Genomic DNA, 14,498 nt, shown 5'->3' on the forward strand with positions numbered 1-14,498 from the left:
GTGATCCCCCCTGCTGTGTCATTTAATTTCCAGATATATGATTCCTCCAAAACCTGCTGAGAGAAAGTGAAAAAAATTTGATTAAGATATCACATGCAGAGCACGACCCAAAGTGTGGGCTGTTGTGTTTAATATGTTCTGTGTTGCCATGAGAGAAAAAAAAATCTCCACAGACACACTAAAGTTACCTTTTTATTGTCTGAGAAACATTTACCACCAGGAAATTTACTGTGCACACATATGGTATAGCTTTGACCATGTGGAAGAAGCCAGAGGGGAGTTTTTGTCTTATTTTCCTACATGCATAAGATTGCATAATCCACCAATTATTTGTTCCCTCAAATATTTTTTTTTCTTTTCTTCTAACCTCTTTAAAACACAACGTGTAGAAACATACTAAGCACTATTGTTCTCTTTCCCACAAATGGATCTGAATCTCAATCTTTTACTTTTAATGAAGGTGATAAAATAAGAAAAGTCAAGTCGACACCAGTCAAAGACTTAGGAAGGCTTTGTTTTTATGCCTCCAGTGACAGGTGTGGCCAGAGGCATAATGTTTTCAGGTTGGCTGTCCATCCCATTTTTAAGAACACCTTGAAGGAATTTCTTTAAATTTGGCACAAACGTCCACTTGGACTCAAGGTTGAACTGATTTCGTTGTTGTTCCAAACGTCAAGGTCACTGTCACCTGTGGTAATTAAACTTAAACTAATCTAGAACAATCTTTCCACAGATAAACCTGCAGGGTATATTTTCAGATTTGGCACAAACGTCCACTTGGACTCAAAGATGAGCTGATTAAATTTGGTGGTCAAAGGTCACTGTAAGCTGTTGTGATCAGACTTGACAAACTAGAGGAAGTAAAAGTTGTTGCAAGGTTTCTGTGGTTAAACTTGCAGAGGGATCATTTCCAAATTTGGCACAAATGTCCACTTGGACTCATCCACTATGGACCGATTAGATTTTGGTGATCAAAGGTCACTTTGACCTCATTAAACACGTTTTTGGCCATAACTCAGAAATTCATGTGCTAATTATGACGAAATTTCACTCAAATGTGTGACAGAATAACATGATGAAGTGATGACATTTTATGTCCAAAAGGACAAAGGTCAACTTCACTATGACATCATAATGTCCTGAAAAAGCACATTTTAGGCCAAAATTTCATGCCATTTCTCAGGAACAGAAGGGGAGTCATTTGGTCAGATAATGAATTGTTGACAGTAGTGTTGGGCGTTGATCTTGAAACTTTGCTGATTGTTTAGATCCTTTGTGCTGCTGGGTTGAAGATGTGTGTAAATGCATCCACATTTTAGAATATGTAGCTCCTTTACCGAATCATCAGTATTTGAAGCATTGTCTGTTGCCATGGCTATAAGTCTATGTAAAAGACATATGTGAACTGTAACTGTAACTTGGCTGGTTTGATGTTTTACAGCTGGAGTCTCTGAGACATCAAACAGAAGAACTGTGACATTTTCTGTAGCAGAATTCTCAAACATCATCATGTTTATGAGCAATTCTCAAAAAGTTAGAGAAAGTCATTAAAATCTCAAGGCAATTAAACAGTGTGTGTTTTGGTAGTTTGGGTAACCCCCCCCCCCAAAAAAATGAAGACACTGATTTACTTTTCTTTATGACCATTTTCTGCACGATTGAACCTCAACGTCCTCAGTAATTAACTGCTGCTCTATATTTTTCTTCTCTATATATACTCTGTAATTTCTTCTGTCTTACATGTTAAAGTATATGTATGCCTATGTAAGTTTGTGTGCATGTCAGTGATTGTGAGGAAGGTGATGCTTATGGCCAGCTCAACAGGCCCAACCCAGTGATTAGAGAAAGGAGCACCTCCCATCCCCCAGCCTGTGATTCTCCATCTGCACAGTCACAGTAGTTACTGTATTTGACCCCCGGGGCTGACTCACAGTGATGAACGACAGGGCACATCCTGTATGAGACACACCCTGGCAGCGGCATCTTAAATGGCTTAAAGAGTTTTAAAACTTGGTGTGATTATCGGGGGGAAAGGGAGAGAGATGTAGAGAGATAAAGAAGGGAGAGGAATGTGAGCAGCAGCTGATTTAAGACAGGCAGACAGCTGATGGTAACAACAGGTAGACCGTGGAGCAGACAGACTGCCGGAGGTGTTCTGGCCCATATACTGGTCTGATATGTCCCAGATTAATGTCATTCAGTCCCTTTGAGATGCAATTAGTCTGGCTTTGAGCCTGAAACCTGCTGAGGAAATTAAAAGATCACTGCAGAGAGAACATAGATTTCCTGCTGGGGAGGAATTCCTTCACTTTCCTGTTACTGCTTTTTTTCTTGTGAAACCTTAAAGGCTGCACATTTGTTTCACATTCCTCTGTTTGCACTCATGGGAGATTACGTCGGTTGTAGCATGCAAAAAGTGCAGAGCAGCATTGAGATGCACAGACTAATTCGTATAATCTGGCGAATGTTTGTGGTGGTGTTGACATTCCATCTGTTTTCTTATCTGTTTCTATTTCCATCTGTCTCTCGCCTCCAATTTTTTTATTGTGGCAAACACAGGCTAGTCACGGATCTAGTCACTGTAATTTAAATACTAAATCACAACACTCAGTCAGTTTGGCTTACATGAAATCTCTGAAAGTGAGACATAAACCTCATAAATGTGTGTTTGCAGCCGTGCACTTTGAACGGTGGAGTCCTCAATGTGCATCCTGCTGACTCACTCTGAGAAAGCTGATTTTGGAAAAACAGGGATAAAGTTTCAGAGGACGACGCAGCATAAATATGCACCTTGGCGTGCGGCCTCCTGTGTTTCGGAGAGGTAATACCATGTGTGTACAGTATGTGACTTCCAAACTAAAGATCCACAGCCTGCAGGAAGGTGATGCGGCTGCTGATTTTCATGTTTGCTGAGTGTTTTCTGATGACTTTTAAAGGTCCAGTGTGTGGAATGAAGCGATATATTGGCAGAAATGGATTATAATATAGTAAGTAGTTGCTTCTGTGTATAAGCACCAGAAAATAAGAATCATTGTGCTTTTTGTTACCCTATAATAAACCATTTATGTCTCCAGAAGGAACGAGTCCTCATTTGTGGAGTCCGCCATGTTGCACCGCCATGTTTCTACGGTAACCCAGAACAGACAAACCAAACACTCACTTAAGATATGGCCATTTGCATTTTCACAGCAGTCACTGTAGTTCGCAGCACTTCTGTGACAAGCAGCCAAACAGCATCGGAAGACAAACAGATTTGTAACGTGAAACTGCTGTGTTCAGTGTTTCTACCGGTTGAAGTCACCTGGTCCATTTGTTTTCGAGAGGAAGAGACCTTTAGGGATTATTAAGCTTGTGATAAAAATCTCCTGAGTAACTACCACCAAAGGATTTTTATGCAGGAGCTCACACTTGTCACATTGGAGAAGTTTCAGCTGGGGGCAATCTGCAATTCTCACTGCTAAATGCCTCTAAATCCATCACATTGCTCTTTTATAACCTACCTGAGTTTTCATTTTGGGTTACAATGCCATATTTTTCTCTGTTGCTGAAACTGTATCCCTGAACAAGGCCATCCTCTCACTGTTTTTCATGATCACATTGTGTTCCCCTTTATCTGAATGTTTCCACTGTCTTTCATGGCCACCACTGACAAGACACAACAGGACCGAAAAAAGACCTTCAGGGATTCTCTGCTCAAACCTTGAAGCCAGCTGGAGAGAAAATAATGTCAAGTTTTTTAAAAAAACAAAACCTCATGAATCGTGGTTTTACCAGTCGTAAATTTTATTTTACATTTGCAGCATGAAAGCTAAAGAGAAAGCTCTGTTATCTGACAGCAGAGTGAATTTAAACTTTAATTACCCATTCAGAATCCATTAGACGAAGAAACAGAGTTGTCGGGCAGGACAGACAGAAAGAAAGGCCCTCGGAGGGAGTCTTTTACGAGCCTCCTACTAAAGACGCAGTAAGGTCATAAAAGAGCCACAGAAAGTCGCAAGTGTGTGAGGAGGGCTGTATTTTATTTCTCTATTCAAGGGTGACATGAAGAGGTTGTGTTACACACTCGCACCAGCAGTTTAACGAGGAAACTAATTGATTCATGTATTGCGTGTGAGACGTTTAGATGTTTATATCTAACATACACTAAGCGTGTCTCTTATTTGTAGCCACTGTACACTGTAAAGTGTGTTTGTGCCCCTTTTAGGAAGCTTTCGGTCCTCACTTTCCAGTAAGTGAACCAGCAAGATAACAAACACAGAGCTTCACAGGAAAAGAAGAATCAACAATACTCTTCCTGGGAAGATCTGTCAAAATGTGGAATTTTGAAGATTATGTTTACAGTATTTGAGAATGCAACATGTAGAGAAATGTCCAAACTTTAGTTTTTCTGGACGTGCGTGAGTCTTAAATAGTTTTGCAAGCAAAAAAGCAGATAATATCATCTCTGTGGTCTCGCTGTGAGACGTTTTTCCCTCACAAAGATAATGCTCATGAGATCGGTAGAAAGCCAGGAGTATCAACCTCCTCCTATATCATGTTTGACATATATATAAAACTATATATAGATATATATGAAACTTAAGTCCATGTACAGAAGCCAAACTCCACTAAGGAACAAGATATTTTTGCCTCCCAGTTAGATTAGGCATGTAAGCGCCAGGTTTTGACAAGGAAGAACAATATATGGAGAAAAAACTAAGAATGTTCTTGGTTCTGCTGCATCGATTTTGATCAAATCATGAGTCTGACAATGTTTTAGGAGTTCAATGCTAAACTGGGAGTGCTTCTGGGAAAATCGACTGAGCATGCTTTATTTTGTAAAGTTTAAAACTCAGTGAGGTGATCTCACTGAGGAGAGTTTGCCAGCATGGGTGACCTAATGTGAGCAGTAGGAAGATATGTATTACCATATATCATGTTTGACATCTATAAAACAATATATATTTAGAGCTATATGAAACCTAAGTCCATGTGCAGCTACCAAACCCGAACATGGCACTGCTACAGAGCACGAGGACATTTTTGTCTGCTGGTCAGATAAGACATGTGCCTGTAAATTCACATACAGTGTGTATGCGTTTATACATGTACTGTACATAAACACACACACAGAGGAACATATGGTTTTGAGGCTGTACATCTGTTGCAGGGTGTCCTCTGTAAATCAGGTCATACAGAGCTTCCACTGTTCTTCAGCACACTTTCTTGTTGTAATAGATTCATGCAACTGTGCACAAAGTCCTGACAGTGATACGCACACAAGCACACATATATCCAGATGGTGCAGGCTGACATGCACATCCAGTAACTCTGTCTGCTCAGTCAAGCTTCTACGTCACAATTTCATGCCTGTACATTACATAAGGGCTGTTGCACATGTGTGTTGGTGGGTTTACTTGTATGTTATGAGTGGAATGCAGCAGACCAGAAGCCTGAATGAGTCCTATGTTTCATCCATGGAGGCAGCTGGTGGTGATGCTGCTGTAAAGGGAGACAACTGGGGTCGCTGTGCGTGCAGCAGTCAGCACCAGTCTAGTCAGACCAGACTTTCTCAACTCACTGATGTCCAAAAAAAAGTCATTTCATCATTTTGGGATTTCAGCTGCTCCAGATGATGCCAGTGTCTTGGGGTTGCAATTTGTGCTGACTTTCCTTTTTAAATTGTTTGAATACTTTTGCAACCTTATCTTGACTGAGAACATGCTGGGGCAGTGAGTAAAGTGTGAATGTGATGTTACATGGGATATTATGGGTAAATTGATTTACTAAGTCTTTAATTAAGTCATATGTATGGTTCCTTGTGCGACCATATGTTAAAGGAATAGCCCAAATTAAAGGCTGAGAGGACCACTGAAGATTATTTTAAGGCCCATTATAACTAGGAAATTACTCAGAAACCACAGAACATTTGGTGACAGACTTTTCTCTGAATGTTTAGCGTCCCTCTTTCAGTCCCGAATGACATATGCTATATATCTGACTCTTCAGCTCCAGGTCTTGGACTGTGACAACCCGTCTTGGCTCAAATTTGGTCTTCACTCTCTTTTCATCAGTCTGGCTGCTGTCTTAGCGCAATGTCTTTGGCAGGCATGAAACAGACTTTACATCATTCCTCTCGTGCCACTGCCCAAGCAGCCTGGCATGAGTGCTCTGCACGAATGACTGTGAGAAGCTCGGGATCATCATTCTGGCAGCACACCTCCACCAGATGAAGAATTTCCGCTGGCGTCCATCCGTGTTGTCCTATCGTTGCTTGTTATCAAATATCTGTTTGCGGTTTTGCTTAATTGTCTGATCACAAACAGGCTAAAAAATTATGAAATATCTCATTTAAATATAAAATGTCTTTATTGTGTCAATGTTTTGTTTTAATAAAAATATCTCATATCAGCCCATGTAAAGGTCTAGTGGGAAAAGTACAGGTTTTTATTAATAACATTAACAATGACTCATTTCTAATCAAGTGCTTTGGTGAGAGTGACAGTCAGCCATGCAGGATACAACAAAATCAGCCATCATTAATTCTAATAGTTGCGCCTCTACTGTTTAAACTGTGACATGTCAAAATGCATTCATGCATTCATGCAAAGGCCTCCATGCATATAAGAAAGTAGTTGCATAAAGCCTAAAAAAATAAGCTATTTTTCTGTACTTGGTTGTATTGTTTTCAAATCATGTAAGAACTTCGTGATTTTATGGGCATCAATTCAACAAAAATATTCTCAAAACACATTTGTTGGCAGAAATCTGGCAGGCTGAAACAAAAGAGCGTAGATCCAACATCTTGATCCACTATTTATATTTTAATCTGCCTCTTTTTCTGCATTTTTTTCTGGCCCACAGCACTGATGCTCTGCAGGAACCCTGCAGGTCTTACTGTTGTTCTGAGCTTCAGTTCTGTTGAAACATAAGAAGAATGTTGTCTCAGCTTTGTTTTCCCTCAGCTGTCCGAGGAAGCTCCTGGTGGATCCACCTGAGGCGGTCTCAGGTCTGGTGCCTTGCAGACTAACACAGAAAAGGAGCTCAGGCACATGAACAAGCCTGCAAATGCAAACATGCAACTCAAACATTACTACGTCGCCTCAGCGTCTCACATTCATATGCACTGATTGAGAGGCGGACACACAGAAGGTCTGACTGAAAACCTGCTGTGTGATATGATGTGAACTCCATTATGTTTGTTTCTCACATGCAGGATGTAGGTGAGGCTCCAACACCTGCTGTCATCATCACATTACCTTCCAGACCCTCCACATATCATACACTACATTAATCACATATAAATAAACTCCATGATTACCTCTCTTGAAAAAACATCTCTGCTACATATCTGCATGCAATGGGTTTGTGATTCTGTGTAATAGATAGTGATGTAGATACAGAGAAAAAGGAACAGATAGGACAGAGACACAACAGAAACATGGAGGAGACTTCAACTCTTCGGGACAGACAACATAAAAAATAAACACACATTCCAGAGTCCAGGAATCTGGATAAATGATGTTTCACAGCACGGGGGTGACACCAAAGATCAATGCTACACATTCCTTTAATACTGACCTCATTGTAAGAGTTTGGAAATGACCAAAAGTGTGTTTGTGTCCAGGTAACATGTCTGCAACCGTCTCTCACTCAGTGTGTTCCTCAGTGGTTGTGGTTATGTTGATTTAAGCTGTTGGTTTGTACATCTGGCAGACTATTTGCAGTGCTGGGGAGGGTCAGTCAGGGCAAGAGGAGAAGGGGCCACTGGTTTATGTTCTGATCACCCACAAGTCATGTCCTCTCTGCCCTTATCTTCTGCCTACATTTCTCACTTTTATAGCACTGCTGTTATGGATGGAAGAGTTGTTGGTGTAACTAATGAATGCATGCAGTGTGTGCAACCCTCAGTCTTCACTGTTGTTCTTATGTAAATGCATTTTAGTTGATTTTATAGTTGCATTCACTGATAATTAATATGCAAAATAACATCTACTAAATGCCTAAGATATCGTGAAGTAATCAGTTCTGGCTTCAGTTTATAGTTGCATAATACCCTCTGGTGGACAAAAAGAGAATGACAGAGGAAAATGGGAACAGCTTGCATTCAAAGTTTTCTAAGAACTGATATTAAAATTAGGAATCACCTTTGGTTGTTCGTCTATTTCTCCTTGAAAGAGCAAGGTAAAGGTAAATGCATACATTTGATTAAAGGAAATTATCTCTTGTTTTTTTACATTACTATTCTCACTGAAATTGAAAAGCATATTTAAGAAAAGAATTATGGTCTGGTTTTTGTGGGGATCGGTATTTGCACACAAATTTTTCCATTAACATGTATTGAAAATTGTAGTAAGCCATACAGCAATTTTGATTTTAAGAAAGAAAAAAGCTGATTTGTTCATCCCTTATATTAACCATGCTAAATGCCTCTGTTGCTAGTAACTGTAGCTGCAGACCTGCAGATTTCGCATAACACCTGTTTCACCACAAGATACATAACATTTTATCAGTTAAAAGTTTGTCCAAGCCGTCAAATCCAACTGCAAAATCTACAAAATATGCAAGAAATATGCAGCAATATCATTCAGCCATCTACCATTTTTAACTGTTTAATGTGAGGCTTAAATTAAATGCATGAGCCCGAGATCCCAGTGGACAATAATCATAACTCCAATACTGACAGGAGTAGCTACGGCTTGGGATGAGTGACTGTTTATAGCAGGTGTGGCCAAACATTAATTAATTATAAAGAAAAATATAAGGAGTCACAGACCAAACAATAGTAAATGCTCAGTTTTCAACCAGGTGGAAAATTAAAGTTTCGACACCAGAAGAGTCAATCACCACAGCGTACTTTCCCAGTTATATACGTACACTACAAGTCATCACTTGTGCTTCATGATGAGTGGGACGCAGTGTGCTGAAGGTGGAAAGTATCTGTTAGTAGAGAGGAACTCCATCTGTAGAAAAGGAACTTGGAGCCATTAACAGATAAGAGCCAGGGAAGTTAGAGTGAAGAAGATGCTATATTTGGAGATCATGTCTCAGCCCACACTGATATATGGTGCACTTATGACTTCTGAGTATGAAGTACAGAGGTCGAGTCAAGATCATCACAGTCCAAATCAAATCCTGTTGCAATAAAACATTTAAACACATATGAGAGCGAGAATGTTCCCTGCAAGACTTACTGAGGTGACTGACAAGAGATGACATTGCTGAACTCCAGTTCTCCCAGGCCACCCACTGGGTTTGCTGTTTCAGCCACTCGCTTTTCACCTCATTTCTTCAGTCTAGGCTGGAGGTCTAGAAGATATGTGAAATACATCCATCCTCATCGGACTTGTTGAGTAACTCTCCCTATGACATTTGGAAAAGTTTCAGGGTGTCAGAACAGCCGTCTGAGTGCCCGTGTTCACTGTATGTGGTGCTATTAAAGGTTACAGAATCACAGTGTTATGTGGATGGACACCATGATCAGTCAGCAACAATACTCCTCATCTTCGACTCCATTAGTCTGATACATACTATAGACCAGGGACTGCAAAATTATAGCCCCCAGGTCAACTGCAGCAAACTGCCAGTTTGAAATGGTCAAAATTTTGATAGTAAATTGACATATGGGTTGAGAATTTTTTCAATAGTTTGCAATGCATGTACATTGCATAGCTGTGTTTAAACACAATTTTACTGTCATCTTGATTAACAACTATTATCAAGCACTGCCATCGCACTTTGAAATCTGAACAGTGGATCTCACTAATTTATGTAAAATGATTTATTGTAGACGATAAAAACATTTACATCAGTAAATGTGGCAGTGGGCATAAAAAGACAAAATACTTTAAGAAACGTGGGCACAACAGTAATGTCTATCGTTAAATTGTTTGGTAGTGTTGCATAGTAATTTGGATTTAAAATAAATACATTTGGCATTTGGGCTTTTCTGGTGTAGAAACTTTGATTTTCCACCCATGTAATTGGTTGAAAACTCAGCATTTACTATTGTTGTTGAGGACTCCTTATATTTTTCTGTATAATTACCCACAATCAAAAATATTTGGCCACACTTGCTATAAACAGTAACTCATCCCATGCCATGGCTCTCATTATTGGAGTTGTGATTATTGTCCACTGGGATCTCGGGCCCGCTCAATGTGGCTAACACTGTGGCAAATCCAATTCAATGTAACTGGTTTCGATGAACTAAATTCGTCACTCCACTGAAGTTAAAGCATCAAAATGGAATTCAGTCATCAATAGTTTCACTATTTCCACCTTTGCTTTTCCTACTGACAAGTTTATCTATAATATTAACAACTTCTAAAGCCAAAAAGGCTCATTAGCTATAAATAAACAAAAATCTGTTTGTCATTATTGAATAATTAAATTAAATGACATATAAAAGTTTTTTTTTTTCTTTTCTTGTGTTATCTCTTGTCCAGCACCTAGCCTTTTTGTCATCTGGATTTGCATGATTTGTGAACTTTTTCCAAAAAAAAAAAAAAAAAAAATTAAAAAAAGAAAGGGAAGGCCTATCAAATTACGAGTCAGGGTGAAAAAGCAAAAAGATGAAAAATATTTTTTTATTCATTGAGGTAACTCTACCCTGTGATTTTTACATCAGTCTTCTTGCAGTGTGTCTTCCCGTCCACAGAGGGGCAGTGGATGATTTTCCACAGAGTCAAACACAAAGCAGAAAACGGAAGTTGAAGTAACTATGAATGTCAAACTGTAGCATGGTGGGTTGTGTGTTGCTGTAACCTACAGTAAAAAAATGTCAGGGTACAGTTTATTTAGGATAGTCACGTTTACTAAATGCATCACATCCAACGTGACAACGTCGCTGTGCAGGACAAACGTCTTAAACAAAATACAGTCGTGCGGATACGCGAAGAAACCCGGTGAGTAAATACGACATTTACCAGAGTCAGTTACAGCATCACTGTGGATGAAGTCTCCTTTTTTTAGAAAAATAAAAATAAAAAAAATAATAAAAAATCAGTATTTGCAAATTCACTTATTCCGAGAGCAGTAGCACCTGTTAAATATAAATGGACAGACAGGACTCATGATGGTGAGACATGAAAGACTATTTACTCTTCCTTACAAATATGTGATGCCAACATAAGAAGTTTTTTTTAAAAATTATACACAGATATTATACTTCAAGTTCTATTATTTATAGATATGTTCATGCTATTAATGCCAGTTGCGCCTCCTCGCAGACATTAAAACCAGGGCTGCAAATTGTGAGCACGTTCCTCGATTGATTACAAGCAAAATTAACGATCGATTAAAAGTTATGTGGGGGAAAAAAAACAAAAAACTTTGCTTATTTTAAAGAATACCAATTGCATTTTTCCTCAATCAAAGCGTACAGCGACATATTGCAGCACATGTTCGATTAAATTCTGAATCGATCGTAATCAATCGATTAGTTGTTACCATTCCGAAGCAGAACATCTATTTTCTAAATGTGTACACGTGACTATCTTCTGGATTGATTTTCAGTCAGATGTCCAGAGACATTTTGGCAAGAACATTTCTCTCAAAGAACCTGATTTGTTAATTATATATTTTTTTTAAAAATCAGAATTTTTTTGAAAACCAACAGTATATAATTAATTTGCTCATTATTTTAGTTAAAATTTATATTCCGTTTGTTTTTAATTGTCCTCATATACCACTTTTAAAAAGTCAGATCTAGATGCATATCTTAAAACAATATGTAATGAAAAAAAACTAATCAAAACGAGTACTTTATGCAAATCTGACAACTTTACTTTACTTTTAACCCCTGTGTGAGTCTATTTTATTTCTCTTTTGTGTGTCTGGTGTGTGATTGCTATTACTGAAGTAATGATCTGCGCTTACTTGTCTTATTATTTTCATTTGTAAATTCTGGTCATTTGCCACTTTACATGCAAACTGAATGTATTGAACACCGAATATGTTCTGGTTCAAAACTGCTAAGAAAAATTAGAGAGAAAAAAAATCTCTAATGAGTTTATTAAAATGCTCAAGTTGTACATTAGCTGAGGTTATGAGACATATGTGTAGAGTTGAGCTGAAACACACTTAGTTTCCTTTTTTGCATGTGACCGACGGTGGATAATAAAAGGTGGATAACTGTTTTCTTATTATTCTTTCACAGTGTGTCTCTGTATATGCCATTAAATCATTATTATAAAGAAAAATGTCTGTGGCTTATTCTCAGTGGCCAAAGGGAAAGGTAAAACCATGGTGAAAGAGGAGCTGAAAGGTCCAGAGGTGTGTAAAGACCCCGTCAGACTCACCTCGTATGCAGTGGGGGTTAATATCTTTAAGGAAGGAGAAGACCCGCAGCTGAAGCCTCCTGAGCAATACCCAGAGTGGTGAGGGCACATCTTTCTTTTTTTCTGCCATTTTTAAAAATCTATTGCTTTCTCTCACAATAATTTAGAATAAACTCTTTATGTATTTTGTCGCATTTATGTTGATATCTGTTGAGAAAAGCAGGTTAAAACTGCACAAGTCATATGATATCTGAAATGGGAAATTTCATTTCCACTCGTCACAGTTCTTTTTTTCCTTCTTATGTTTTATGATTTTTAAATATGCTTTTATTTTGGTTGTTTTAATCTGTTTTGTATGCTAATGCCTTTATCCTGTAGAACTTTGAGATTTGTTCCAAATGTAAAGTGCATTACAAAAAAAATGTATTATTATTATCATTTTACTAAGAATTTATTCTTACTTGTAAAAAAGGATGCTGGTATCTAAAATTAATGTAAAGTATCTGTTAATCAGTTTTGACAAGACAACATGTCATTTCTGCACGTGAAAATGTATTTGTAACATCACAGTTATTTTACAATCATTTTAAATCAACAATTTAACTGGTAAAATTGACATTTTGACACACCAAAATGTCATTTCTGCCAGTAAAAACTAAATCACTTATTGTCAGCTCTAATGATTAAATTGTAAATGGACTTGCCATACAAGTGAATGTGTTTTTCTGTAGTCAGCAGGTCTTTTACTCAAATGTGGATCCTTACTTTAAGTTAACTTATGTAACTTATGCTCTGGCGCCCCGGGTTATAAAAAGAAACTTCAATTCCCAGTGTGCCCAAACATACTTAGCCAAACAGCTGATCCTGACGTGTCTTCACTGATCGGACGCCCCTCTCTTTCATTCACTCAGGTTGTTCCAGGTGAACCTGGGTGCGCCCAAAAAGCTGCAGGAGATGGAGCAGGACGACTGGAAATACTGGAGGCGTCTGAGGAAGGAGAACATTTGGCGTTCCAATAGACTACAAAAAGGACGGAAGTTTTAGGCGCTCACTGGACTAACAGAGGGCTTCTTCTGTGAAGTGGTACGCTTCAGACTGAATCACCTGACAGAATATATTCAGAGCCAGAGCTCAGCTTCTTGAATGAAATATTATAAAACCAACTCGCTGCCACTTCCAGCAGCTTAGTCAGCGGCCCTCTGGTGACAATACGACTAAAATTTCTTGTTGGCTTTGTTAAAATCAGGGTAAACAAGGAACCAACACTCACAATGTAATGCATTCGATCACACGACCAGAAAAAGTAGCTGATAAAAAAGCTTCGCCAGTAAATCCATGTAGCGGTGTGTTTTCCATCGTTTGGCACAGTCTTCTTCAGCAGGTGGTATTTGAATACGCTGTCGTAAATTTTGGACATTTTCTAAAAATCATGTGATCTGATCGAAAAATCCTCTGCAGCTGCTAAATGGACCTGAGATTGATTTGTCAGTTTCAGAAAGTTTGTTTTATACAGTTTTGGTTCAGGGATATTGCATCACATTGAATTAATTTGTAACTAACTAATTTTTATGTTGTTTTTTTTTCATCTATGTCTGAAGAGAAATGGCCTCCTTAGATTTCCATAATCACTCACACTATATGTATATATATATATATATATATATATATATATATATATATATATATATATATATATATATACACATATATATATATATATATATATCAAATAGGAGTTCATAAACAAACTTAAAATTCTGCCTTTTCAGTTGTTCTTTAATAAAGGTCCCATCATGTTAAAAGTCACACTTCCATGTATTTGTTTAGTAAAAAGCAGGTATAGTATAGTATAAATACTGTCTACAGAGAAATTCACAAAGTGTTTATGTAGAAACTACCTTTAAAGGAGATTTTTGTAAAGTTGTGATGTCATAAGTATACTGTATAGTTTCCAACTTGAAACATAAACATTGTAAATGGGCCCTTTTAAAATTCCAGTTTGAATGTTTTATATCGAATGTGAGTGACGTTAGCTGACAGAAAGTAAACAGACTCAAGCTGTTGCTTACCAGGTGCATTTCAGTGAAACAGTCCATGAAGGTAATCCGTGTCTCTACAGTCATTCCCTCCGCTGCAGTCTTGTTGAAGGAGTGACAACAACATCGCCAATCAGGCCTCCAGGAAGTACGCCAGGCTTTGAAGCTCGTAATGGCCAAACAGTGGCTCTGCAGTTTCTGG

General features: G+C 38.2%; 1 protein-coding gene across 1 annotated transcript; it reads left to right on the forward strand.

Moving 5' to 3' along the window:
- Window positions 1–10,701: 10,701 nt before the first annotated feature.
- Window positions 10,702–13,932, forward strand: mrpl54 (mitochondrial ribosomal protein L54). The gene is made up of 3 exons (XM_042483819.1): window positions 10,702–10,886; window positions 12,203–12,359; window positions 13,172–13,932. The coding sequence occupies exons 1-3, from the start codon at window positions 10,760–10,762 to the stop codon at window positions 13,302–13,304; spliced, it is 417 nt and encodes a 138-aa protein (XP_042339753.1). The 5' UTR covers window positions 10,702–10,759; the 3' UTR covers window positions 13,305–13,932.
- The last annotated feature ends 566 nt before the right edge of the window (window positions 13,933–14,498 follow it).

Source organism: Plectropomus leopardus, chromosome 3 (genome assembly GCF_008729295.1).
Source record: "Plectropomus leopardus isolate mb chromosome 3, YSFRI_Pleo_2.0, whole genome shotgun sequence".
Lineage (NCBI taxonomy): Eukaryota > Metazoa > Chordata > Actinopteri > Perciformes > Serranidae > Plectropomus > Plectropomus leopardus.

Excerpts from the sequence above, each read along its gene's own strand:
- mrpl54 (XM_042483819.1), top strand. The coding sequence starts at position 10,760 with ATGTCAGGGTACAGTTTATTTAGGATAGTCACGTTTACTAAATGCATC. Across the intron at positions 10,887-12,202 it reads CGGATACGCGAAGAAACCCG|TGGCCAAAGGGAAAGGTAAA; the intron begins GTGAGTAAATAC and ends GCTTATTCTCAG. Across the intron at positions 12,360-13,171 it reads CCTGAGCAATACCCAGAGTG|GTTGTTCCAGGTGAACCTGG; the intron begins GTGAGGGCACAT and ends TCATTCACTCAG.